The 27,534-nt window shown below is 46.0% G+C and overlaps 1 protein-coding gene across 1 annotated transcript in view; it reads right to left on the bottom strand.

Moving 5' to 3' along the window:
• The window catches only part of LOC124717205, a 64,583-nt gene that overhangs the window by 16,952 nt on the left and 20,097 nt on the right, over window positions 1-27,534 (bottom strand). The window contains exons 2-5 of the mRNA XM_047243984.1: window positions 25,579-25,724; window positions 20,389-20,682; window positions 18,935-19,423; window positions 9,010-9,148 (exon numbers count right to left, since the gene is read on the bottom strand). Coding sequence (XP_047099940.1) covers window positions 9,010-9,148; window positions 18,935-19,423; window positions 20,389-20,682; window positions 25,579-25,724 — 1,068 coding nt within the window. The remainder of the gene's footprint in view (window positions 1-9,009; window positions 9,149-18,934; window positions 19,424-20,388; window positions 20,683-25,578; window positions 25,725-27,534) is intronic.

Below are 27,534 nucleotides of genomic sequence, written 5' to 3'. Positions count from 1 at the left end.
GCGCTACTGCTCACACATTTTGTGTCCTCGTGGAATACTACGAGTGTAGGAAGTTTGCAGTGAATCCGTGTTCCAAACGCCGTGGCCTCCCCTTGCGAGTCGTCCCGCAGAAGCTTTTCCTCGCGCTCCGCCTTTTCACTGAGGAGTCACTTCTGAGGTCGACACTGCGGCCACCGTCTACCCGATCAATATGACGACATATGCCCGCCCGGGCTCTCCTGAGTTGTCACCTCCCTCTCCGCGTTGGGTCGCCTACGGAGACGGTTCCGTTCCCCTTCGAGCGCCGTTCGTCGTCCAGGCGACGTACGAGCGTGTTCCCCGGCTCCTTACCCTATTTCTCGTCGACCGTGCGTCGGTTTCGAATATTTTTGGCCCGCATGGGTTTCAACTGTTTGGCTTTTCAATTTTCGACGAAGTTAAAGTCATTTCCATGGCCGTTCCTTTTCGGGACCCGGACGATCTGTGCTCTGCTTTTGCGTCGTCGTTTGCTACGGATCTCGGATGTGCTTCCGATTTTCGGGCGCACATCGCATTTCGGCTGGGCGCGCAGCCTCGCTTGTTTCGGGCGCGGCCCCTTCCGGCGGCCTTACTGCCGGCGGTCGAGCGGGAACTCGGTCGGCTCCAGGGCGCTGGCGTCCTGGAGCCTGTGGCATACGGTGCCCGGGCGACACCGTCGGTGGTCGTACGGGAACCGAGTGGGTCCCTTCGGCTGCGTGGGGACTTCGGCGCTACGGTCAGTGCTCGGTCCCTCGTCGACAGTTACCCCATTCCCCGACAGGAGAGCCTTCTCGCCGAGCTAGCCGGGGGCGCGTACTTTTTCAACATCGACCTAGCTGAGGCATACCACCAGTTACTCATGGATGCCGTGTCGCAGGACGTCGTCATTATCGACACGTCTTACGAGTTAAACAAGTGCCTTCCCTTTGGTGTCTCTTTGGCGCCGGCCATTTTCCAGCGGTTATTTGGACAAAATGGTTGTGGAGAGAAGCAGCGATTAGTATGATTAATCAATAATTCAAGAACAGTCTTAATCGCATTTATTGTTATTATACGGCCAACCGGTTTCAACCCGAGATTACATTAGATTAGATTAGTTTTTCGTTCCATAGATCCGTGCTGAGGAGATCCTCATGGATGTGGAACATGTCAGCTTTTTTAAAAGCTGAAATTACAATACTAATAGTGTGAATATATACAATACATCATTTGTTTCTATTAAAAAATTCGTCAATGGAGTAGAATGAGTTGGCCACTAGTAAGTCTTTCAGGCTCCTTTTAAACTGATCTTTATTTGTAACTAAATTTTTTATGTTTACTGGCAAATTATTGAAGATGAGTGTTCCTGAGTAGTGGACCCCTTTTTGAACTAAAGTAAGTGCTTTTAAGTCCTTGTGCAGATCATTTTTGTTCCTGGTATTGTATGTATGAACTGAGCTGTTTGTTGGAAAAAGAGATATATTATTTAGGACAAATTTCATTAATGAGTAAATATACTGAGAGGCAGTAGTTAGTATACCCAGTTCTTTGAAGAGGTTTCTACAGGACGTCCGTGAATTTACTCCACAAATAATACGTATTACACGCTTTTGGACTCTGAAAAACTTATGTTTGACTTGAAGAGTTGCCCCAAAATATTATACCATATGACATTATGGAATGAAAGTAGGCAAAGTATGCAAGGTTTTTCATTTTTATGTCGCCTATGTCTGCTAACACTCGAATTGCAAATACAGTTTTGGTAAGGCGTTTCTGCAGTTCTGTGGTGTGCTCTTCCCAACTGAATTTATTATCAAGTTGTAATCCCAGGAATTTAAGACTTAGGGGCCATCTTCCATTGGTCGACTGCTGGTGGTGTCACTCCTGTCTACATAACGGCAGCAAACTATCAACTAGTTTCCTTTACCAATGGAGTAAACGCCCAGAAGATGGCCCCTACGTCGGGTCGAAACCGGTTGGCCGTATAATAATAATAAATGCGATTAAGACTTCTTCAATTATTGATTTTCCAGCGGTTCCTGGAGCAGCTTACGCAGCCTATCCCCCGCCTGCATGAATTATCTGGATGACATCTCGGTCACCGGGTGTTTCCGCCAGGAACATTTGCAAAACCTCAGCGCCCTGTTTCGTACTCTGCAGTCTGCTGGTTTACGCTGTCGGCTGGGAAAGTGTTATTTTCTTTTTCAACCGGAAGTGGAATACTTAGGCCACTGGCTTAGCCAAGACGACACTCGCCCTTCGGGTCGCAATGTCACGCCCATTGAGGCCCCTCCTCGTCCCAAGGACTTACCTGACCTCCAGGTGTTACTTATTACTTAAAGTTCAGGCTGCCTCCGTTGCTCAACCCCTCAATAACTTGCGTCGCAAAGGGGCGCCTTTTGATGGGACTCCTGCCTGTGACCAGGCTTTTCTCCGTTTAAAGGCTATGCCTTACTCCCTTCTCTCCAGACCGGCCTTCGGTTTGTGGTGGCTGATGCCTCGGCATACGGTATTGGGATCATCCTCGTGTATCGAGATGCCGATGGCTGCGAACAGCACATTGTTTATACCTCTAGGCTAGGCGCAAATTGAGGCGTGTGTAGCGCGTGTGGCGTGACGCAGCGCAGTGCGCGTTTTTACATCACAGGTTCAAGTGGGGCTGCGCAAATTGCGACGCGACGCGACTGGGACGCGACACGCGCCTGCGCCAGGTCGCGCGCCGTTGTGGTTGAGGCACAGTTTCTCGCGCCGCGCGTCGCGCTTGCCTCGCTAGCACCGTGGGAAATTTGAGGCGGGGAGCGGAAAAGTAGCCCGGCCATATGTTCACATCGGAACGGCGCATATCAGCAGTGGTAGTATTGCCAATACGATAAATTTTCCCTTACTGTGTACTGAATTTTATTGCCTTTGGGTAGTGTTTCGTTTTTCGCCATTTAAACGCTCCAACTTTCTTCGTTAGCACGTTATACTTTCCTGTTGTTTATATCTGCATAATTTTGTTTTGTTTTTCTTCTGTCAAGAAGTACGTATACTTCAGCCGCTGGAATTGCACCATATGCCTCCGTGATGTTTTCAGATCGCAAGAAGGGACAGAGGGTAGTGAATAAGGAAGCAAGGAATATTATAAAATCATGTGATTAAGAATCAAGGTAGGAAAGTAAAACAAGGTTATCTTCTCGCTGCCTAGTACGCTGTCGTAACCGTACTATCTGTTATAAAAATTTAGAAAGGTATAATTTCCATAGATGTGACCCTTTGTGCTCCTGGTAAAAAGCGTCCAAGATTTGAAGTATTGAAGTCTCAATGTCATTACTCTGATATGGATGTAATAATGTAATTCGACCGACCGCTACGCTCGCAGATTCGCATCCTGCCTCGGGCATGGGTGTGTGTGATGTCCTTAGGTTAGGTTTAAGTAGTTCTAAGTTCTAGGGGACTGATGACCACAGCAGTAAAGTCCCATAGTGCTCAGAGCCATTTTGTAATACGACACACTGTACTACATGCATGTGAACATCACATTTCCACTACAAGCTAGAAACAGTCGAAAAGCAGTCTCAAATAACAATGTTTTAATTGGTTCGCCGTGATGAGAAAAAGCATTTCAATTGTTGCATGCACATTATCAGCATTAATAAACTAATTATACAACAGGCTATACAAATGAAGAAAATGGTCGGTATTATTACGAAAGTAGGAATATCCTAAACGAGTGTTAAGCTTAGATATATTTAATTTGTTGAAATGTACTGCTGAGAAAGGCAGATCTACTTTCATGACAATGTTTTTCGAACTCCAGCTCACAAGGCACACATGTCTAGCTTGTGCAGTCCTGTCGCGCGCATTATCCTCCGCTGCTGGCAACACACTGACCATTGTGTTGCGCGACAGATCAATTGTTTATTGCGCGGGATTAGCCGAGCGGTCAAGGCACTGCAGTCATGGACTGTACGGCTGGTCCCGGCGGAGGTTCGAGTCCTCCCTCGGGCATGGGTGTGTGTGTTTGTCCTTAGGACAATTTAGGTCAAGTAGTGTGTAAGCTTTGGGACTGATGACCTTAGCAGTTAAGTCCCATAAGATTTCACACACATTTGAACATTTTGAACAATTGTTTATTTTTCTCAATAACAACTATTTTATTCAGGATCACACATTGTCAGTTTGGCAAGCCGTAGGTAAGTAACCAGTATGTGGCATTTGCCTATTATTCCGCCTGAAGGAACGCTCGTCATTAATTTAATACTGCTCCGTTCAAGAGAAGGAATAAAATCCTTTGGTAAGTTTCCGTTCCAGTCGCTCAGTGTTAAAAAGACGATGGGTTACGGCCATTCCACGAAAGTTCCAACAGAACTGCAATCTGTTTTTGTGTGAATTGTTAATCTTTTCTAATTCGAAGAAGCATCACCGTTTGTGAGTAACGGCCACATTTCTCTTGGTGACTGGTTTAATTGTACTTCCTTTGTCACAGAGTAATTTGCCAAACTCATCTCACAGCAGCTATTGCGACAGAATTCCGAAATTCCGAAACGGAGTGCCTCATTAAACAAGTAATTGGCCATCACAGAGATCGATAGCTTACGAAAAACCTCTTAGTGTCGATTTGCAGTAACATAAAAGAAGAAATGTCATGTTTATTTTCATACTAGGAAGCTCTTGTTTCGCCAGCTGTTGATGATTCTTAAAAAATTAGTCACTGGAGTGAAACAAATAAAAAGGGAAGTATAAGTATTGGTATATCGCCGTAGATAAGAAAGTTCCGTGTGTTTAGGAATTGGCAAAACACTCTCCTCCTTGTGTGCTATCATTCGCCAAACTTTAGTTTCGATGTCTCGAACGGTTTAGGAGATATGAGAGATGTTGAGAGTATTTCATTCTCGCGTGCGTGAGATCGGAAGTGAACGCGCTACGTAGGATCCATTTTCTCGAGATCGGAGGCAGATATAGACCTCCTCCCAAGTCTAAAGAAAAATTGAACATGTTATCTAAATTTCATTTGCAGCAACGCATGATGTAATACGCACCAAACGCAAAATCATACCGATCCCTAATTTTCGTTGCAAACTTTTAAAGTTTTCCGTAGTGTCTCACTAAAATGTGTACATCACAATAAGAATGGTCATTAGCGAGATGAAGGGCAGTTCTCCACGAAGCTGACATATAACTCTACAAGTAAGGCAAAAATCAAATATTTTCAGTGAATAGTTTCTGTAAAATCGTTTGAGGGAGATAACAGGTTGCGCGCGCTTCGGTTCAGTCAGCGCAGAGCGTCTCCAGTCGGCGCGTGCGACGTACGGTGTACGCGTCGCAATATGCGCTGCACCCGCGCGACCCGTGCGGCACGTGCGTGTCGCGCTGTAGTCCAGTGTCACGTCACACGTGCTGTACGCGTCTCAATTTGCGCCTAGCCTAAGAAGTTGGCAAAGGTGGTCGGCACATCTCCCACCACATTGGCCCTCTCCCTGTTTTTGAGCGCCTATCGCACGATGCCAATTGATGGACGTAGTCTGGCAGAGCTCCTTCACGGGCGACAGCTGCGGACCCTGCTCCATTGGCTGATGCCATCCCGCTCCCGCCGCCACTCCTGGCCCTCTCGGCGTTACACCCCCGGCGCGGCCGTGTGGGCCCGCGAGTACGGGCGCAAGGCGGGTTGTACGCCCGCCACGGCCTCGCAGCCCGTGGGCGGCGTGTGACTTCGGTGCAGACGTCGAAAGGGTAGGAGTGCCGCCATCGTAATCAGATCAGGCTGCGCGCCCCCGCGGGAATCGCGCTGCCGCCTCCCCCTCCCCCTACCTCTTTCGGGTACGGACGTGGTCCTCGAGTCGCCGCCCCTGCCCCCGGTTGCCATCACCCCCGGGTCGGCCGCTGGCCCTCCCTGCCCCCGGGTGGGTCGGGAACTCTCTCCTCTGCCCCGGATTCTGGGTCGGCCGTCACGGATACCTCGGGCGTCCCTTCCTACCTGTCAACGGCGGCCGACGAGGCCGGCTCTTCTTCCCACTGCCGCCCACCTCGGCAATGTCCGGGGCGTTTCCGCCCCTACGCGCCAGTTTCAGGGGGAGGGATCTGGTACTGCGCGCCGCGGATTTTGAATCTGTCCCAGACAGCGTGGACATCGAAGACCCCTGGAGGTGTCTGCACCGACGCGCCGTGGCGGCGGGTGCCTCTGGCCCACCTCCAATGTGCGGGCGCCAGGCGCCACAGTGGAACACGTGGTCCCTGCGGCGAATCTCTGCTCCCCGATCGTGTATTTAGCGCCTGCCTCCCGCTCAGCCAGTCAGTCTAACCTTGGCCTGCATCTATCGACATCTCGCCTCAGACAGCGTATTGCGTACGAGTGGACGTGATTGATTAGTTAGGTTTTCTTCTGACTCTGTAGTTTCTACGTTGTTGTTGTTCGTAAGGTCCTCCATTGTTCGTGTCTGTCCTCTCTCTTTGCAGGCCACTCTGTGGATCCCGCCTCGCTTTCCTTCACGGCAACCCCGCGGCCGTTCCGGTCGCGGTTACAACACTTCTCCATAATGGATAAGTTTCTAAACTGTCCACCTGCAACATGCAGCCACGTTTGAAACACGCCGTGCTTGGGAAAATGGCATTATCGAAAAGTGACGCAGAGGCAAGTGTGGTGCTCCATCGGCCAGATACAGGGTGTTACGAAAAGGTACGGCCAAACTTTCAGGAAACATTCCTCACACACAAAGAAAGAAAATGTGTTATGTGGACTTGTGTCCGGAAACGCTTACTTTCCATATTAGAGCTCATTTTATTACTTCTCTTCAAATCACATTAATCATAGAATGGAAACACACAGCAACAGAATGTACCAGCGTGACTTCAAACACTTTGTTGCCCCCATAAATGAAAGTCAAGAGGGTTGAGGTCAGGAGAGCGTGGAGGTTACCGAATTGGTCCGCCTCTACCAATCCATCGGTCACCGAATCTGTTGTTGAGAAGCGTACGAACACTTCGACTGAAATGTGCAGGAGCTCCATCGTGCATGAACCACATGTTGTGTCGTACTTGTAAAGGCACATGTTCTAGCAGCACAGGTAGAGTATGCCGTATGAAATCATGATAACGTGCTCCATTGAGCGTAGGTGGAAGAACATGGAGCCCAATGGAGACATCACCAACAATGCCTGCCCAAACGTTCACAGAAAATCTGTGTTGATGACGTGATTGCACAATTGCGTGCGGATTCTCGTCAGGCCACAGATGTTGATAGTGAAAATTTACAATTTGATCACATTGGAATGAAGCCTCACCCGTAAAGAGAACATTTGCACTGAAATGAGGATTGACACATTGTAGGATGAACCGTTCGCAGAAGTGTACCCGTGGAGGCCAATCAGCTGCTGATAGTGCCTACACACGCTTCACATGGTACGGAAACGACTGGTTCTCCCGTAGCACTCTCCGTACAGTGGCGTGGTCAACGTTACCTTGTACAGCAGCAACTTCTCTGACGCTGACATTAGGGTTATCGTCAACTGCACAAAGAATTGCCTCGTCCATTGCAGGTGTCCTCGTCGTTCTAGGCCTTCCCCAGTCGCGAGTCATAGGCTGGAATGTTCCGTGCTCCCTAAGACGCCTATCAATTGCTTCGAACGTCTTCCTGTCGGGACACCTTCGTTCTGGAAATTTGTCTCGATACAAACGTACCGCGCCACGGCTATTGCCCCTGCTAATCCATACATCAGAACGGCATCTGGCAACTCCGCATTTGTAAAGATTGCGCTGACTTCAAAACCACGTTCGTGATGAACACTAACCTGTTGAAGCTACGTAGTGATGTGCTTGATGCTAGTACCGTAGAGCAATGAGCCGCATGTCGACACAAGCACCGAAGTCAACATTACCTTCCTTCAATTGGGCCAACTGGCGGTGAATCGAGGAAGTACAGTACATACTGACGAAACTGAAATGAGCCCTAACATGGAAATTAAGCGTTTCCGGACACATGTCCACATAACATCTTTTCTTTATTTGTGTATCAGGAATGTTTGCTGAAAGTTTGGCCGTACCTTTTTGTAACACACTGTATAACAGGGGTGAATAACGGCTGTGAAGATGTCTATACGTGCATAGAAGTGCAATTGTTGAGCAACTGACCGCCCAAATGAACCACGAGGCTGCCTACAGTGCCTTCTCAGTGACCGTTCTGTGAACATTGTTGTATGTGGGCCTCCACAGCTGGTCCACAGTTCATCTACCCGTGCTGACTGCTGTCATCAGCGATGCAGGTTGGAATTTGCACGCCAGTAGCGCAACTGTACATCCAATGAGTGGCGACAGGTTGCATCGAAAAGATGGCTCTTGGCACGTTTGACACGAAACGTCTGAAACGGACACCGGGAAACAATCGTTGGTAGGGCCCAGGCTGGACGGCATTCTGGAAGGAACAATGAATCAGTACAAGTATGCATCTATCCTTGGGGACTGTGGTCTCCCCTACGTGCAGTTCTTTTCTCCTCGTCACGATGGCATCTATCAGCAGGACAACACAGCACGTCACACAGCTTTCAGTGTATGTGCGTGGTTCGAAGACCGCCAGGGTGAGTTGGCAGTGCTCCCCTGGCTACCAAATGCCACAGATTTATACCCAATCGAGAAACCGTGGGAGCACCCTGTTCGCTCCGTGGATCCTTAACCGAGAAACGTAGCGCGGCACTGGAGTTCGCGTGGCTTCACATCCGTGTCAGTATCATGCAGAGCCTCACTGACCCTCTTCCTGCAGGCTGGCTCTGACCACTATGGGACTTGACATCTGAGGTCATCAGTCCCCTAGAACTTAGAACTACTTCAACCTAACTAACCTAAGGACATCACACACATCCATGCCCGAGGCAGGATTCGAACCTGCGACCGTAGCGGTCACGCGGTTCCAGACTGAAGCGCCTAGAACCACTCGACCACACTGGCCAGCCCCTGCACGTATCGCGGCGGCCTGCGCTGTAGAAGTCGGTTATTCGGGCTTTTCACTGGTGGTCACATTAACGAGACTGGACAGTGTAGGTGTTAGCGACGGTCGCGGCTTACCTGTTGGTCGTGTTCGCGGTCGTGCACGTCCTGCTCGACGCTGTTGAAGGAGCTGTGCACCTCGAGCAGGCCGCCGTGTGACGTGGACATGTTGGTCGTGCCGTTCTGCGCAGGCAGCACCGTCAGCCGCACCGACCTCCTGCGGGACACACACACACTTGCTGGGCAGAGACTGCAGCTACAGAAATAAAGCCAGCGAAACGTGGAGGACAGGACCCGAAACCAGAAGGGACTGATAACTTTGTAGTTTATTTCCTTTATTCTACAAACCGACCAACCAAAACCAAAATCGGACCCACATTTCGTTTCTGTTTTTGAAAACAGAACAAAATAAAAAAAAATTTTAAATGTCTGTAGTATTTATAATGTTATGCACCACTTACGTTTTACTATCCGTTACTAATAATAAGTACCTAATACTGTCTTTGTCTTCTTGTATTTGAACTCGTTAATCTCCAAAATTACAAGACGAATTTTCATAGAATTTTCGCAGGTAGCTCAAGCGTAGTTTGCTGCAGAGTGTAGGGTTCACTTCATCAAACTCGTACCACGAAAAAAAAAAAAAAAAAAAGAAAAAAAAAGAGATAAAGATATCGTGGTTTAAACTTTTCAGCGTTCTGGTCTGTCCGTCTGTCTGTCTGAACACTCTAATTTCCAAAACTGCTACACGAATTTTCATGGGTTTTTCACAGGTACCTTGAGCACAGTTTGGCACACTGTACAAGTTTTATTTCATCAAAATCGCACCACGACACAAAGGATAGCCGTACATATTATGAAACTATATGTATGTATTTATGTTTCACATCTCCTCCAAAACCATTGTACCAATTTCAACTAAACTTCGTACGCAAAGCATTTAGTGTCTGAAAAGGGTCGGTGTGGGGGTAAGGACTACTAACCTTTCAAAGGGGACGGGGGTGAAAAAGAAATGTAGGCTACAAAGCGAGAATACCCAGATTATATTAATCCAGTTAGAGCACTCAGTGACTTGCAAAGAACGTTAGACATAATTTCAGATCTTGGACAGATTTTTTGTGGCTTACACCCTTCAAAAAAAGACGAAAGGAAAAAAAAGGTTATCACTTACTACATTTCTGCTGTTAATTTTCGCATCATCCATGAAGTTTTAATTTATAATTTCTCTACTACTAATTGTATTTGTCATACGTTTTGCGGACAGTCTTCCCATACACTACTGAATGTATCTGCAAAATTATATCATTGTACGACACAGGTCAGGACACAGTATAAGGTGTCATAAACAGGGGATGCGTGAAAAACGGCTGCATCATGCATGACGTTTAAATTTATTATTACTAACCCATTCAACCGGTTTCAATGAAAGTCGGTAAGGACATAGCTTGAACCTTGAGGAACAATAAAGACTGCTTTAGACAATGTGTAGTACTAGATACGTATTGTTTTGAAGAATATTACGCGAATTACGGAAATATATTTACTCTTTGAAAAAGCTATTTATTCTTTCACTCTTGATCGTGTTTGTGAAAATGCTTTTGTTGGATGATATGTGCTACATAATACGATTGAAATTAATCAATACAATGCTTATAGACATTCAGTATTTAATACATATTTCCACACTATTTTCTGCGAAATGTACACATTGTACAATGTGTACCTGCTTCAATAGCAAGATACTTAGAGGCGCGCTACTGCCCCTCGCCCTCTGTATGCACTGCTCGGCAGCAATGCTTCGCATTCTGATGCACCGTGTGTTGGGACAGGTTGGGAGGTGGGAGAGAGTGGAGCAGAACATGAAATATGCTTGCATTACCCAAACAGGCAGACATGTGAGGGCTGCTGATGATATTGAACCCACAGTAGCTTGCTGACGTACCATCACTCGTCGTAACAACACTACTGGCATGCGATAACCGCTTGGTTGGGTCGTTGGGGGAGGGGACCAAACAGAGACGTCATCAGTCACATGGGATTAGGGAAGGGCGTTGAAGGAAGTCAGTCTTTCCCTTTCAAAGCAACCACCCTGGCAACTTGCCTGTAGTGATTTAGGGAAATCAAGGAAAACCTGTACCAGGATGCCTGGGTGCGGATTTGAACCGTCATCCTCCCCTGAGTCCAATGTGCTAATCACTGCGCCACCTCGCTCAGTCACAGCCACAGGAAACAGCTAGTTATTACTATGAATAAAACTTACACTTACCAGTAGCTACCAAAATCTGATCCCTTATCAAAATAAAATAACGTTGAAAGAAATTAGAGTAAGCGATTAAATCAGACAAAACATAATCTAGTTTCAAGGTGTAAAGCACACATCAAAAAAAGTTTTGCATCAGCCCGGTTCCCAGAACTACTGAAGATAGACGTTGACTGGGGATATTGTATTGCAGACACAGTCCCTTAGACTGTTCACAGATGTCACTAAACACACCCAGAGATGTTAACAACCATGCACGAGCAGCGCCTATTAGACGGAGGAGGGCCGACAGCCGATCAGTTCCAGTCATCTGTAATTCAACCATGCCTAGGTGGTCAATACCGCTGTTCGATCACGTCCACACTTTGTGTCAGGAAGGGCTCTCAACAAGGGAAGTGTCCAGGCGACTCGGAGTGAACCAAATTGATGTTTTCAGAATGAGATTTTCACTCTGCAGCGGAGTGTGCACTGATATGAAACTTCCTGGCAGATGAAAACTGTGTGCCGGACCGAGACTCGAACTCGGGACCTTTGCTTTTCGCGGGCAAGTGCTCTGCTAACTGAGCTACCCAAGCACGACTAAACGCCCCGTCCTCACAGCCTTACTTCTGCCAGTACCTCGTCTCCTACCTTCCAAACTTTACAGAAGCTCTCCCGAGTTCGAGTCTCGGTCCAGCACACAGTTTTATTCTGCCAGGAAGTTTCATATCAGCGCACACTCCGCTGCAGAGTGAAAATATCATTCTAGAAACATCCCCCAGGCTGTGGCTAAGCCAGGAGTGCTAGTTCTGCAAGGTTCGCAGGAGAGCTTCTGTAAAGTTTGGAAGGTAGGAGACGAGGTACTGGCAGAAGTAAAGCTGTGAGGACGGGGCGTGAGTCGTGCTTGGGTAGCTCAGTTGGCAGAGCACTTGCCCACGAAAGGCAAAGCTCCCGAGTTCGAGTCTCGGTTCGGCACACAGTTTTAATCTGCCAGGAAGTTTAAAATTGATGTTGTTCGGACATGGAGGAGATACACAGGAACTGTCGATGACATGCCACGCTCAGGCTGCCCAATGGCTACTACTGAAGTGGATGAACGCTACCTACGGATTATGGTTCGGAGGAACCTCACAGTAATGCCACCATGTTGAATAATGCTTTTCGTGCAGCCTCAGGACGTCGTGTTACGATACATACTGTGTGCAGTAAGCTGCATGATGTACAACTTCACTCCCGACGTCCATGGCGAGGTCCATCTTTGCAACCACCACACTGTGCAGCATGGTACAGATTGGCCCAACAACAAGCTGAATGGACCGCTCAGGATTGGCATCACGTGCTCTTCACTGATGAGTGTCGCATATGGCCTTACTCAGACAATCGTCAGAGACGTGTTTGGAGGCAACCCGGTCAGGCTGAACGCCTTAGATACACTGTTTTGGGGTGGCGTTATGTAGGGCCAACGTACGCTGCTGGTGGTTATGGAAGGCGCTGTGAACGGCTGTGCGATACGTGAATGCCATCCTCCGACCGATAGTCCAACCATATCAGCAGCATATTGGCGAGGTATTCGTCTTCATGGACGACAATTCGCGCCCCCATCGTGCACATCTTGTAAATGACTTCCTTCAGGATAACAACATAGTTCTCCAGACATGAACCCTATCAAAAAAGCCTGGAATATATTGAAAAGGGCTGTTTATGGACGACCTGACCCACCAAGCACTCTGAGGGATCTACGCCAAATCGCCTTTGAGGAGTCTGACAATCTTGACCAACAGTGCCTTGATGAACTTGTCGATAGTATGCCACGACGAATACAGGCATGCATCAATGCATGAGGACGTGCCGCTGGGTATTAGAGGTGCCGGTGTGTACATCAATCCGGACCACCACCACTGTTGGTCTTGCTGTATGGTGGTACAACATGCAAAGTGTGGTTTTCATGAGCAATAAAAAGGACGTAAATGATGTTTATGTTGATATCTATTCCAATTTTCTGTACAGGTCCCGGAACTCTCGGAATGGAGGTGATGCAAAATTTTTTTGATGTGTGTATAATATTTTCCAGAATTTTATAAAATTTCTCTGTTTTTTCTTTGCTGAAGTCAAGGGCCCTGCTGTAGGATGTCCCTTCTGACAGTTTACTTTTGTATCATTTAAGAAAAAGCCAGAACCACTTTTCCCAGGAATTTCGTCTGTTAAAGATCAGTCGGTATAATTTATCACTGCTGTTCTTCTTAAGTTATTACCAGTAAGCCCAAAGGAAGGGTCTCTCTTAGCAAGACAGCTCTAAACCAGCGCATCTTCGAAATCTTTACCCACTCTCATGTATGTCTCATTTTGTTTTTGTTGCTTCCTTAGGTGTACCATTCTTTATATTGGACAGCCCCATAAGTGTTGCTTTTGGAACATGAAACCGTTCACTGGCCCCCTTCCGATCCATTTTCTTTTTCTGAACTGCATCAGTGGCTTTAACTACTTTGGATGGATCACACTTCATTTGATCAACCTTTCCCATAGTCTTCTCAGAATCCGCAGGAGTCTTCCTAGAGAATAAGTGTGTTCTAATACCGCCAGACTTGGAACATGAAAAATTATGAGTTTCAGTTCAAGGAACTGAAGGGAGTCCAGTTTATGTGACTATAACCCAATAAAGTTTGAACCAAACGTCTAAATTAAACGGGTTAATCATAAACATTAACCTTAAATGTAGCAAAGTGGAACAAATTTTTTCCACTGTCAGAACATGTAATGGAAAACTGATAAGTGACAAGTGAAGTGGGCAAATTGTGCACCCTGCTACACAGTGGTAGAAGCCTAAACTACTGTTTGCACTTTGTCCCACTAGAGTTCATGAGAATGCAGAGCCAAGAGACCAGGGAGGCCGTCTGAGGGGTGAGGGGAATCCAGTTTAAGGCACTTTCCTCTGTGGGTCTGGAAATAGTGACGCTCCAGTCGAACTGGACACTCGCAGTGATTGCTTGTTTTGAAAATAATGCACTGTCCCACGCAATCAATCCAATTTTAAACTAAAATTACCACCAATGATTGAACCTGACAATTTCGTTTTGAAAGTGGTATGATTGTGCCCAGCAATAAATTATGCTATATGATCAAAAATATCCAGATACCTATTACTGGACAACAATATGGGGTGTATCCACCCTTTGTATTTATGAGGGCTTGAACTCTGATGGGGAAACTCTCAATGAAATGTCTGATTGATGAGGATGACTATCCATTCTTCCTCAAGAGTGGAAAACAGAGGAGATAGTGATGTTGGACGCTGGAGACTGTATCGATGTCGTGTCCTAGCTCATCCCAAAGGTGTTCCACTGAGTTTGGTCCAGACTCTGCGCAGACCAGTCCGTTTCAGGAATGTTATTGTCCCCAGACCAGTGACTTGCAGGTGTTGCTTTATGACAAGATTGTCATGCTCATACAAATAGTCATCGTCTCCAACAATCATTGTCTTTGAATGCTAAATCTACAGAGCAGGAACCAACTCGCTTTGCCAACTTATTTACTAAGGAAACTAGAATAAACTACCAACAGTAAAACCCTCTTTAAAATCAACAAAACAATAAGGATCCCTTCTGCAGAACAAGCAAATAACAACTAATTCCTACAATCAGACTTCCCTTCGACTTTATACCTGTACAACTGTTCCACGTTGAAGTCGGCTGTTAGCAGCTAGTAGATAGCGTAACCTGACGAAAGCGACGTATCCCAATCGTTGCGGATGATGATGATGACGTTTGGTTTTGTTGGGCACTCAACTGCGCGGTCAAAAGGTTTTGTCGGGCACTCAACTGTGCGGTCATCAGCGCCCATGCAATGTCCCAGTTTTTCACACATTCCAATTTCTTTACTCAGTCCAGTTTAGCCACGTGACGAATGATGATGAAATGATGAGGACAACACAAACACCCAGTCCCCGTGCAGAGAAAATCCCCAACCCAGCCAGGAAACGAACACGGGACCCCATGACCCAGAGGCAGCAACGCTAGCCACTAGACCACAAGCTGCGGACCCAACTGTTGCGGAAGAGAGGTTGGTCGAGTTGGCACACTGCTGGACCGGCCGATCTTCACCGCACCCGCCGAGTCGAGAAGTGCCCACCGAATGGCTGGGTGCCGGCTTATCTAGCCTCGGGAGGAAGGATATTTCCAGGACTATTTGTGCACACTTGATCGCCAGGAAACAATTCGTTGATCGTCGTGACCCCTTCCTTTGTTGCTGGTTGATGCCCTCTGATGGACGTTGGTCACACCTACGTGTTTGTTGTCAACTGTGGTACTTGTTTGTAAACACTCTTGCGTCGGCCAGACTTCGCAGCTTAGTCAGCAACCCGCATCGCTGGTCTGTCTGCTGTGTTGCCACTGCAGTAGGCATCTGTGGTGACTGCAGCACTGAACTTTTTCTATACTGTACACAGTACACAGTGCTGTAAGATTTGTACATATCATTATGCACTTTATGTTTTCTTAAGCTCAATACTGGTGCCAGAGCCTAACTGTGAAAAACATCAAAATGGTTCAAATGGTTCTGGGCACTGTGGGACTTAACTTCTGAGATCATCAGTCCCCTAGAACGTAGAACTACTTAAACCTAACTAACCTAAGGACATCACACACATCCATGCTCGAGCCAACATTCGAACCTGGGACCGTAGCAGTCGCGCAGTTCCAGACTGTAGTGCCTATAACCGCTCGGCCACTAAAGACATCCCCATACCGTAACACCGCCAGCTACATAGTTCACTGCTTGTACCACGTATGATGGCAGGGAACATTCTCCACTGAGAACACAATACCCGTCCTCTCGTGACATCTAGAGGTCAACTCTGCAGTACATATGGCTGTACGGATACTTACAATCATTTAGTGTACATTGTGTCACGGTAGGAGAGATCTGGGATTAAAAACGATGTCCTTTGTCTCTTTCTTCCCTCGTTTATTACTTTCCACTTCGTGGACAACTATGTGTGCATTCTTAGACTGGAAGATGATTTGGAGCTCATAACCTAGTATGATTATATAATGGCCATGTACTCATTTGTCTATGCTCCACGCTCCATTCATCTGCGACTCAGTGGTGTGTCTGTGTTTTGCGTATAGTTTGTATCCTGTAATTTCCATTGCTATAAAAAGAAATATTGTATCTTTTCATTGCAACTACAAACTAGAACCGAATGGAGTGCATCTCAGCAGCAGTTGTCTCAGCGGAATTTAAATTATGTAAAGTTACAATAAGAGCTGCGATTGGCTGCACTGAAATCGTTACTTTTTCCTTTGTATTTTCTCGTCCTCTGCAGTAAATAAAGCGTGCGGGGACTAAGTATAAAAATACACAGTCCACACTGTACTAACAGTGTGTGTGTTAGCCGGCCGTGTGGCCGAGCGGTTCTAGGCGCTTCAGTCCGGAGGTTCGAATCCTGCCTCGGGCATGGATGTGTGTGATGTCCTTAGATTAGTTAGCTTTAAGTAGTTCTAAGTTCTAGGGGACTGATGACCTCAGATGTTAAGTGCCATAGTGCTCAGAGCCATTTTTTGTGTGTGTTAAAAATAAAAAAAAGAAACGAAAGTGGTTCATCACTAAATACCTAGTGGATAACGCCAGGAGCTTCATGAGCCTGTTAAAGGATGGTGCTGTTGTACATGCTAAAGTCGCAATGCTTAAAAGTTGTAGTGCCATGCAGGAAGATCTGCAAAAGTTCGGCTGTTCGCACACGGACTGAACATAAACAAATAATCATTAATAGCAACGTGATAATTTAATAACTATGTATAATATAAGCCATTTACTTCTTGTTTTATTCATTCTAAAATGCTATTACATTGTGTCAACGTACACGGCTCAATCGGAGAACGTGCGCACCATCTATGTCCGTTGTCATCACTCGCAGCCGGCAGATGGCAGAGTTAGCAGTGGAGGGGGGGAGGGGGGCGGCAGGAGCCCTGAAAATAGGGTTTGTCATGTAAATAAAAATTAGTGCATGGAAGTTGCAGAGTTGGATATCGCCGTCGCAGACGTATGCTGGTCTACAAAGATTTGTTGAATATTACTGGCACTTATGGTTCCGTTCCAGTGCCTGGCACCAGTAAGAAGGTCACCAATCTGAAGAAGATTGCCAGTATATCTGTATTGTCAGGTCCTAAATACTTTTTAGGTCTGAAATTGAATTTTTCTATTGCTAAATCATCTGAATCAAGTAGCATTGGTAATGGTTGGATTACATTCAAAAAAACTGATACAGCAGAAATTGACAGAATTCTAAAAATAGAACAAGAATAGTTAGGACATGTATAAATAAACATGACAAACCCTATTTTCAGGGCTATATTTTATTTTAGACTAATGGATGTATGCAGATATTTGTAAAAACGACAATGACATATCATTCCATATTAATGTAATACTGCCGCCTTCTGAAGAAGATAGATTTAAATCTGTCGAAACCTAGGTAAAGATTACTTTATCCATTGCAACTGGTCGGCTGTTTTTAATCTTATTATTCCTTTTGTGCTGAACTGAACTAATGTTGTGGATAGTTTTCCTTTGATTTTCACCCATTTAAAGTCACCTCAAACATTATCAGAAGCCATGGACCTGGAACCTTAGACAAACCAACAGTCACAAGGTAACTTGTGGATTTGTGAATCTACTGTAGACTCGACTTTTATAAACAAAGAAACCAAATATAGGTAATTCTTAATAGCAGTGGAGCTCATCCAGCATTAATGTGGGTAAATTGATATAATTAAGACAAAAGGTGAAATCACTACAAGAAATAGCAGAGAAAGTAGGCCTTAGAATATCATTTGAAAAAAACGGAGATTATGCTAACTGACCCACCACTTGCAAACAAAATTACAATAGGAAAACAGGAAATCAAAATTGTTGATAAATTTAAATATTTAGGCGAGATAATAACATACAATCTAAATGAGAAGCCATCGTGGCAGAATAGAATAAAAAAACTGAACTACGCAAATTACATTACCAAAACTACATACAACAAAAAAGCCTATCTATAGATGCAAAATTAAAACACTATAAAACAGTTACACGACCAGAAATAACGTATGCAGCTGAAACTATCTTCAAAAAAACTGATACAGCAGAAATTGACAGAATTCTAAAAATACAACAAGAATAATTAGGACATGTATAAATAAACAGTATAAAATAAATGGACATTGGAGAATAGCATCAAATGAAACAGTATATAATAAAATAGAACCAGTCATGAGCACGATCAGGAAGAAACGCATCTCATTCTTTGGACATCTGATGAGAACTCCAGAAAACAGAATTAGTAAAAAAATAATACAAAAATTGTGGAATAGCAAGAGCGACATTAAATGGATCACAGAAATTAAGGAAGATATAAAAGAACTCCAAATTACAGTAGATGACCTAAAAAACAAGACAGAAAACCAGAATACTGCAAGACCCGCAAACCAGACTACAAATGAAAATCAATAAAAGGAGTACAGAAAGAGTGGTCTCAGATGAAGAAAGAAAGAAAATATCTGAAGGAATGAAGAAATATTGGGCAGACAGAAGAGCAAAACACCTTTCTAATTGACTCTAATAATTATATTATCTAAATACCATATTAAGTTATTGTTGAGCCAAATTGTATCTCTGTGTAACAACTTGTTTACAACTTTGTATTTCTGACTAGAGTGGTCCAATGAAGGCCATAAAACAAATAATAATTCAGACAAAAGATGTGACGCTGTTGTAGCTGGTTACCTGGAGGTGACAGGTCTCGCACTGAAGGAGACGGCGCGCTGGTGCAGGCGGCGGTGTGACGGCAGGGAGTAGCCCTTCGTGCTGGACAGTAGCACCCACTCACCGTCCGCCTCACCCGGGTAGCTGGGAGGGTGGTGGGGCTGATGGTAGTGGTGCCGGTGAAGCGAGTCCAGCCCCGAGGGCTCTTCTGGGAAAATGTAGCCGGGTCTGGCAGGGCCGTGCTGCTGGTGGTGGGGTTGGGAGAGGCCGTACACACTGCCGCCACCACCCTCTCCGATCTCGGCACTGCCGGGAGGGGGCGCCCAGAGGGGCCGGTGTAGGGGGCGCTGGTCGGTGACGATGTCGCCGTGGTGATGCGCCAAGTATTCGTAAGGGTCTGCCGGCAGTGACGGCTTCACAGCCGGGGGGCGCTCCGGGGCGGGTCTGTGCCAGACGGAGGTCGGCTGAGGCCGGTCCCAGCGATCGTGGGGGGGACTGCTCTGCTGGCCCCTGCAAACCACCGCGGCTGCAGTGAGCTAGCTAGTCGCGCAGTCCGTGTGCCTTATTTTTACTGGCTTTTTGCCAGAAAAAATGTAGCTATTCACAATTGAAAGTTAACTTCCATTTTAACATTATACTGTTATTCTCAATTAAAAATGAATGTGTATTATCAATTACTATTGCTGAAATAGTATTTTACGAACACGAGAAAAAATTGGTGATCAGCAGCAATAAATCGAAAAATTCTGCTGCAACACATAGCTGTTTCCTGATGATGCTGTGGTGTACCTTTAGTGACCATAGGAAGATACAAGATGGTGTGACGAATAGCAGCTTACTCTGTAGAAAAATGTAAGTTAATGTTCAAATATAGTATCAGTAGGTACTGCTTGACACAGTCACCTCTATTGAAATGAAATGAAATGTCGTGTGGCTAGGGCCTCCCATTGGGTAGACCGTTCGCCTGGTGCAGGTCTTTCGAGTTGACGCCACTTCGGCGACCTGTGCGTCGATGGGGATGAAATGATGATGATTAGGACAACACAACACCCAGTCCCTGAGCGGAGAAAATCTCCGACCCAGCCGGGAATTGAACCTGGGCCCTTAGGATTGACAGTCTGTCACGCTGACCACTCAGCTACCACCTCTATTAAATACCTAGGATTAATGTTGCAGACGAAATGGAACAAGCATGTAAGGATAGTATAGCGAAGGCACGCCTTTGTGGTTTGCTATTTCAGCAATTACCGTATCAAATGCAATTTTTACTATTATGTGAGGGAATTACGAAGTATCTCATCTGTAGCTAGGTTGATGCATGATTCAGTGTCCCTGCAGCCCCAGGTTGTGTTCCTACTCGATGACATGGTTTGTGCTCTAGGTCACGAACCACTAACGTCACTCACCCGTTGTGGTGTTCTTTGTTGTGTGTTCCAGTTCTAGTTATTATTGGACAGAGCTCAGCAATATCTCACCCATAGCTATTCTGTAGCGTGACCCAGGGTGGTCGGCGGCCAGGGTTGGGCTTCCATTTAGCGACCTTGGCAGCGGCCCAGGGCACTGCCTCCAGCGTCACCCAGCCGTCACGATCGTCGTAGGGATGACGGTGGCTTTTGGACTCCAGCAAACTCCAGCTGTGCTCGCTGGAGCCCAGCTCGCCGTCGCCATCACCGGAACCCTCGACAGGGCCCGTGTCTCTCTCACTGGACTCACTGCTGGTGCTGCTTTTGTCACCAGCCTCCTCATTGTCCAGGTACAGGCTCGCCAACCTGCGGCACACACAATCTGGCTACCTTCCGAAGTACAAATTTCTGGGCATGAAGTGAGTGGAGCAGAAACTTCTTCTACATCTGTGCTCTGCGAGCTACTGTAAGATGTGCAGTGCAGAGTACAAATTGCACAAGTATCATCCCCCACCCCCTCCTACACTTACTGGTGGACGCTTAACGGCAATCGAGGTTGTTGGTTCCTCTTAGTATGACGCTGGATTTCCTTAACTTCAGCACTGTATTCTTTACACGGGTTATACATGGTGTAGCTATTCTGAGGTGTTGGCATGCCCTAATGAGAGCAGCACAATTTATGAGGGGCGTTCAATAGGTAATGCAACACCCTCTTCTGTTGAAAGAATACGGAATTTGTTGTGGACATCTTGGAATACTTGTATTCCCCCTTCAGTCCCTATAGTTTGACGAAGTTCCGATAGCCCTGAAAATGGCAAGTGCAACGGAGGCGCGTTCCTAGCACAGAGTTGTCTCTGAGTTTCTTTTTACGCAAAACTAGAGCTTCACAAATATTCATAGGCGCTTCCAGAATGTCTACGGAGATCTAGCAATGAACAAAAGCACAGTGAGTCGTTGGGCTAGGCGCCTGTCAGCATTGCAGTATGGTCTCGCAACCCTGCCCGATCCTGTGAGCTAACCTCAGGAAACCGATGAAACGACTTCAATCGTATTCGTCGCCACAAAAATGCAAACGAACTTCTGCTTATCCTTGACAACGCAGGGCCTCACACAGGTCTATACACCTGAAAGGAGCTCACAACACTTCACTGAACTGTCTTTCCTCATCCACCCCACAGCCTTCTTATCGCACCTTCTGACTTCCATCTGCTCGGCCCAATGAAGGATAAACTTCGCGGGAAGCAGTAAGCAGGTGATGGGGAAGTTACTGATGCAGCAAAAATTGGCCCCGTCATCGACCAGCTGAGTGGTACCTTGAGAGCGTACAGGCCATCCCAGTAAGGTGGTGTAACGGGGTCGCAGTGAACGGAGATTACTCCGAAAAATGGGGCTTTGCAGCCAAAGGAGTGGGGAGTAATATGATGTACTTGAACTCGCAATAAAATCAACGTGATCTGAGAAAAATTTCTCATTGAACGCCCTTCGTGTAATCCGAGCTATGAATCTTGCATTTTCTTTGCAGAGTTCGCCTTTCAACTATCCTCAATGGCCACGGCTAAGGTCCGAGGACCTTGGTGGACAAAAAACGTGACAATTTCTGCTGATCCATCATCTGAACCTAAAATATCCATCATGTAAACCTTACATTCCGCGAAACGTGGATCATCAGATACGGTAACGCTTGTAGGCCACCATGGTTCCTGGAACTTAACACTTTTAGATTTTTGCTGATGAGGACGGTTCAAAGGTGAGGTCAGCAACGTGAAAATAAAGAGACGATTCCTCGCTTGCATTAGGAACAGTGCTGCTCTCATAAGAGAACGCTGAGACGAACTCAGAAGAGCTACGACCGTTGTTAAGAGAATTCGAGAGTGCTTTGAATTCGGAGATGGAATTAATGAAACTCACTTTAGAACTTGATCAACGACTTCGTGTCAGGCCGTTCGGAAAAGGCAATACTTTCTCGTAAGGGCGTGCTCTGGACAGGCAGTGGGAGACGAGAAACACTGCTTCTCAGTCGTTTCAGCTGATCGACCACCACTCAGCGTGTGATCACGGCGCAATATATGTTGCTCAGTAGAGTTTATCGCATATTGTACAACATTACACTTGTCCGTATATGACATTATAAATCATCGAATAGATGCCTCCGAATGAGATTTGTTAGATAGAGCTAATTAGCCAAAATTATTACACACTGAAGCGCCAAAGAAACTAGTATAGGCATGCATATTCAAATACAGAGATATGTAAATAAGCGAAATACGGCGCTGCGTTCGGCAACGCCTATATAAGACAACAAGTGTCTGACACAGTTGTTAGGTGCTGGAATTTACACGCCAGTATCACAGCTGGACGTCCACTACGTGGCGACCCGGGACCTTACAGACGAATCACGTGTTATGCTCCATCAGGCAGATGGCCGTTGTATATGGCAAAGGAACCAGGCTGGAGGAGAGAGCGTAGTGGTCTGTGGGATGTTTTCGTGGCATTCTCTGGGTGATCTCGTTATTCTGCAAGGTACAGTGCATCAACAACAGTATGCATCTATGCTTTGGGACCATGTCCACACCTACATGTGATTTGTTTGTCGTCAGAGCGATGGCATCTACCAGCTGGACAATACGACATGCCACACAGCTCACGGTGCACGTGCGTGGTTCAGAAAGCACCAGGATGAGTTTACCATACTCTCCTGGCCACCACGCTCCCTGGATTTGGGCTCAATAGAGAATCTGTTGGACCATCACGATCGCGCTGTATGCACCGTGGACTGTTAGTCGAGACACCCAGCTGGGCACGGTGGTGGAGCCGGCGTGGCTCCACATCCCTGCCGGTTCCTTCCAGAACCTCACCGGCGCTCTTTCTGCACGTCTCGCAGCTGTCTGCGCACCAAAAGCTGGTTATTCAGACTTTGGACAGGTGGTCACATAATGGCACTGGACAGTGTATTTAATACTGAAGCCAGTGGAGTAGCGTAACCATACATTCGCAATTATTTCGCTAACAGCTCGTCTCAGCATGCATGTTAACTGGGACGTCTTTGCTTCTCTTATCATATACCTCCATTCACGTCAGTTTCTCCTATTAATTGTGATAGACTATGTATGTGTTTATTTACTTGTACACGCAATGTTTAATTCATTCGATCTATTCTCAACAATTGAGTTTATCGTGATTATAATGGGTAACAGAAGAAATATTGAATTTAATTGATGAAAGGAAAAAATATAAAAATGCAGTAAATGAAGCAGGCAAAAAGGAATACAAACGCCTCAAAAATGAGATCGACAGGAAGTGCAAAATGGCTAAGCAGGGATGGCTAGAGGACAAATGTAAGGATGTACAGGCTTATCTCACTAGGGGTAAGATAGATACTGACTACAGGAAAATTTAAGAGACCTTTGGAGATAAGAGAACCACTTGTATGAACATCAAGAGCTCAGATGGAAACCCAGTTCTAAGCAAAGAAGGGAAAGCAGAAAGGTGGAAGGAGTATACAGAGGGTCTATACAAGGGCGATGTACTTGAGGACAATATTATGGAAATGGAAGAGGATGTAGATGAAGATGAAATGGGAGATACCATACTGCGTGAAGAGTTTGGCAGAGCACTGAAAGACCTGAGCCGAAACAAGGCCCCCGGAGTAGACAACATTCCATTGGAACTACTGACGGCCTTGGGAGAGCCAGTCCTGACAAAACTCTACCATTTGGTGAGCAAAATGTATGAAACAGGCGAAATACCCTCAGACTTCAAGAAGAATATAACAATCCCAATCCCAAAGAAAGCAGGTGTTGACAGATGTGAAAATTACCGAACAATCAGTTTAATAAGCCACAGCTGCAAAATACTAACACGTATTCTTTACAGACGAATGGAAAAACTAGTAGAAGCCGACCTCAGGGAAGATCAGTTTGCATTCCGTAGAAATACTGGAACACGTCAGGCAATACTGACCTTACGCCTTATCTTACAAGAAAGATTAAGGAAAGGCAAACCTACGTTTCTAGCATTTGTAGACTTAGAGAAAGCTTTTGACAATGTTGACTGGAATACTCTCTTTCAAATTCTAAAGGTGGCAGGGGTAAAATACAGGGAGCGAAAGGCTATTTACAATTTGTACAGAAACCAGATGGCAGTTATAAGAGTCGAGGGACATGAAAGGGAAGCAGTGGTTGGGAAGGGAGTAAGACAGGGTTGTAGCCTCTCCCCGATGGTATTCAATATTTATGTTGAGCAAGCAGTAAAGGAAACAAAAGAAAAATTCGGAGTAGGTATTAAAATCCACGGAGAAGAAATAAAAACTTTGAGGTTCGCCGATGACATTGTAATTCTGTCAGAGACAGCAAAGGACTTGGAAGAGCAGTTGAACGGAATGGATGGTGTCTTGAAGGGAGGATATAAGATGAAGATCAACAAAAGCAAAATGAGGATAATGGAATGTAGTCGAATTAAGTCGGGTGATGTTGAGGGTATTAGATTAGGAAATGAGACACTTAAAGTAGTAAAGGAGTTTTGCTATGTGGGGAGCAAAATAACTGATGATGGTCGAAGTAGAGAGGATGTAAAATGTAGACTGCCAATGGCAAGGAAAGCGTTTCTGAAAAAGAGAAATTTATTAACATCGAGTATAGATTTAATTGTGAGGAAGTCGTTTCTGAAAGTATTTGGATGGAGTGTAGCCATGTATGGAAGTGAAACATGGACGGTAAATAATTTGGACGAGAAGAGAATAGAAGCTTTCGAAATGTGGTGCTACAGAAGAATGCTGAAGATTAGATGGGTAGATTACATAACTAATGAGGAAGTATTGAATAGGATTGGGGAGAAGAGAAGTTTGTGGCACAACTTGACCAGAAGAAGGGATCGGCTGGTAGGACATGTTCTGAGACATCAAGGGATCACCAATTTAGTATTGGAGGGCAGCGTGGAGGGTAAAAATCGTAGGGGGAGACCAAGAGATGAATACACTAAGCAGATTCAGAAGGATGTAGGTTGCAGTAGGTACTGGGAGATGAAGAAGCTTGCACAGGATAGAGTAGGATGGAGAGCTGCATCAAACCATTCTGAGGACTGAAGACCACAACAACAACAATCAGTGGAACACGTAACTAACTAGTTATGAAGAGAAACAGTGCTGCAGGAAGATGCGTAATAAATGAATACAAGGAAAGTGGATGTAAAGAATTGAGATACCCAGTGATCTGGAAAAGATTTAAATTTTTGGCAAAAAGAGTTGATAGGAAAATTTGACGTCACCTGTTGGTGGGTTCCTCGGTCGAAGGCCGCAGTCGATTCCCGGGGTCGATCTTGTTGTCATGGTCCCTGATTGGTGTAGCAACCTGTGCTGGTGGTCGATCGCGCGTAGATGCCGCCAATTCCTTCAGAAACTTCTCGATCAGCTCCTACGACCAAACGATGGTAATGTATTCCAGAACACAACACGATGCTCCTTTCTTAAATTGTTGTGGAAAGAGTGTAATGTAAATTGGCAATACACTAGGCGAGTTGCGTAAGACGTACACTGAAAGCCAAAGAAACTGGCACAGGCATGCGTATTGAAATACCGAGATATGTACACAGGCAGAATACGGCGCTGCGGTAGGGTACCAAGAGTCTGCTGCAGTTGTTAGAACAGTTACTTCTGCTACAATGGCAGGTTATCAAGATTTAAGTGAGTTTGAACGTGGTGTTATAGTCGGTGCACGAGCGATGGGACAGAAATCTCCGAGGTACCGATGAAGTACGGATTATGCTGTACGGCCAATTCACGAGTGTACCGTGAGTGTAAGGAATCAGGTAAAACATCAAATCTCCGACATCACTGCGGCTGAAAAAAGATGCTGCACGAACGGGACCTACGACGAGTGAAGAGAATTGTTCAACATGACGGAAGTGCGACCCTTCCGCAAATTGCTTGGAGATTTCACTATTGAACCATCAACGAAACATCATCGATATGGGCTTTCGGATACGAAGGCCCACTCGTTTTCTCTTGATGACTGCACGACACAAAGCTTTACGCCTGGACTGACCCCATCAATACCAACATTGGACTGCCGATGACTGGAGACATGATGCCTGGTCGGACGAGTCTCGTTTCAAATTGTATCGAGCGGACGGACTTGTACGGGTGTGGAGACAACCTCATGAATCCATGGACCCCGCATGTCAGCTGGGGCTGTTCAAGCTCGTGGAGGCTCTGTAATGGTGCGGGGCGTGTGCCGTTGGAGTGATACGGGACCCCTGATACGTCTAGATACGATTCTGAGAGGTGACGGGTATGTAAGCGTCCTATCCAATCACCTGCTTCCATTCATGTCCACTGTGCATTCCGACGGACTTTGGAAATTCCAGCAGGCCAGTGCGATACCCCACATCTGGAATTGCTACGGAGTGGCTCCGGGAATACCCTTCTGAGTTTAAACACTTCCGCTGGCCACCAGACTCCCCAGAAATGAACATTATTGAGCATGTCTGGCATGCCTTGCAACGTGCTGTTCAGAAGAGATCTCCACCCCGTCGTACTCTTCCGGATTTATGGACAGCTCTGCAGGATTCATGATGTCATTTGAGTCCACCAGTACTTCAGACATTAGTCGAGTCCATGCCGCCGGCCGGAGTGGCCGAGCGGTTCTAGGCGCTACAGTCTGGAACCGCGCGACCAGTGGGGTCGCAGGTTCGAATCCTGCCTCGGACATGGATGTTTGTGATGTCCTTAGGTTAGTTAGGTTTAAGTAGTTCTAAGTTCTAGGGGACTGGTTACCTCAGAAGTTAAGTCCCATAGTGCTCATTCGAGTCCATGCCACGTCGTGTTGCGGCACTTCTGCGCGCTCGCTGGGGACCTACACGATATTAGGCATATCTGCCAGTTTCTTTAGCTCCTCAGCGCATATATATTTTTACACAACCGATCGATATGTATATCGATATGAAAACATCAATATCTAGCGCTGATATTTTCATTTTATATTATATTATTCACGGTTTTCGGAAAATATTTGAAGCTGCTCTTCTGAAACCGCAGTAGGATGTAATTTTACTTTCACTGTATGAAGAGAGTCTTATTACTTTTTGACTTTTCATAACGTCCAATATTTTCTTTGTGTGGAGCAAGTATATGTGGCACAAAAGGAGAACTACGATTGCACTGGGGTATGGTGGTGTGAATGGAATGTGAAGGTGAGAAGAAACTGTATATCAGTTGAGTTAAAA

This window comes from Schistocerca piceifrons, chromosome 9 (assembly GCF_021461385.2).
Source record: "Schistocerca piceifrons isolate TAMUIC-IGC-003096 chromosome 9, iqSchPice1.1, whole genome shotgun sequence".
NCBI lineage: Eukaryota > Metazoa > Arthropoda > Insecta > Orthoptera > Acrididae > Schistocerca > Schistocerca piceifrons.
The sequence above is the reverse complement of the archived record's forward strand: the minus strand, read 5'-3'. Positions and strand labels throughout refer to the sequence as shown.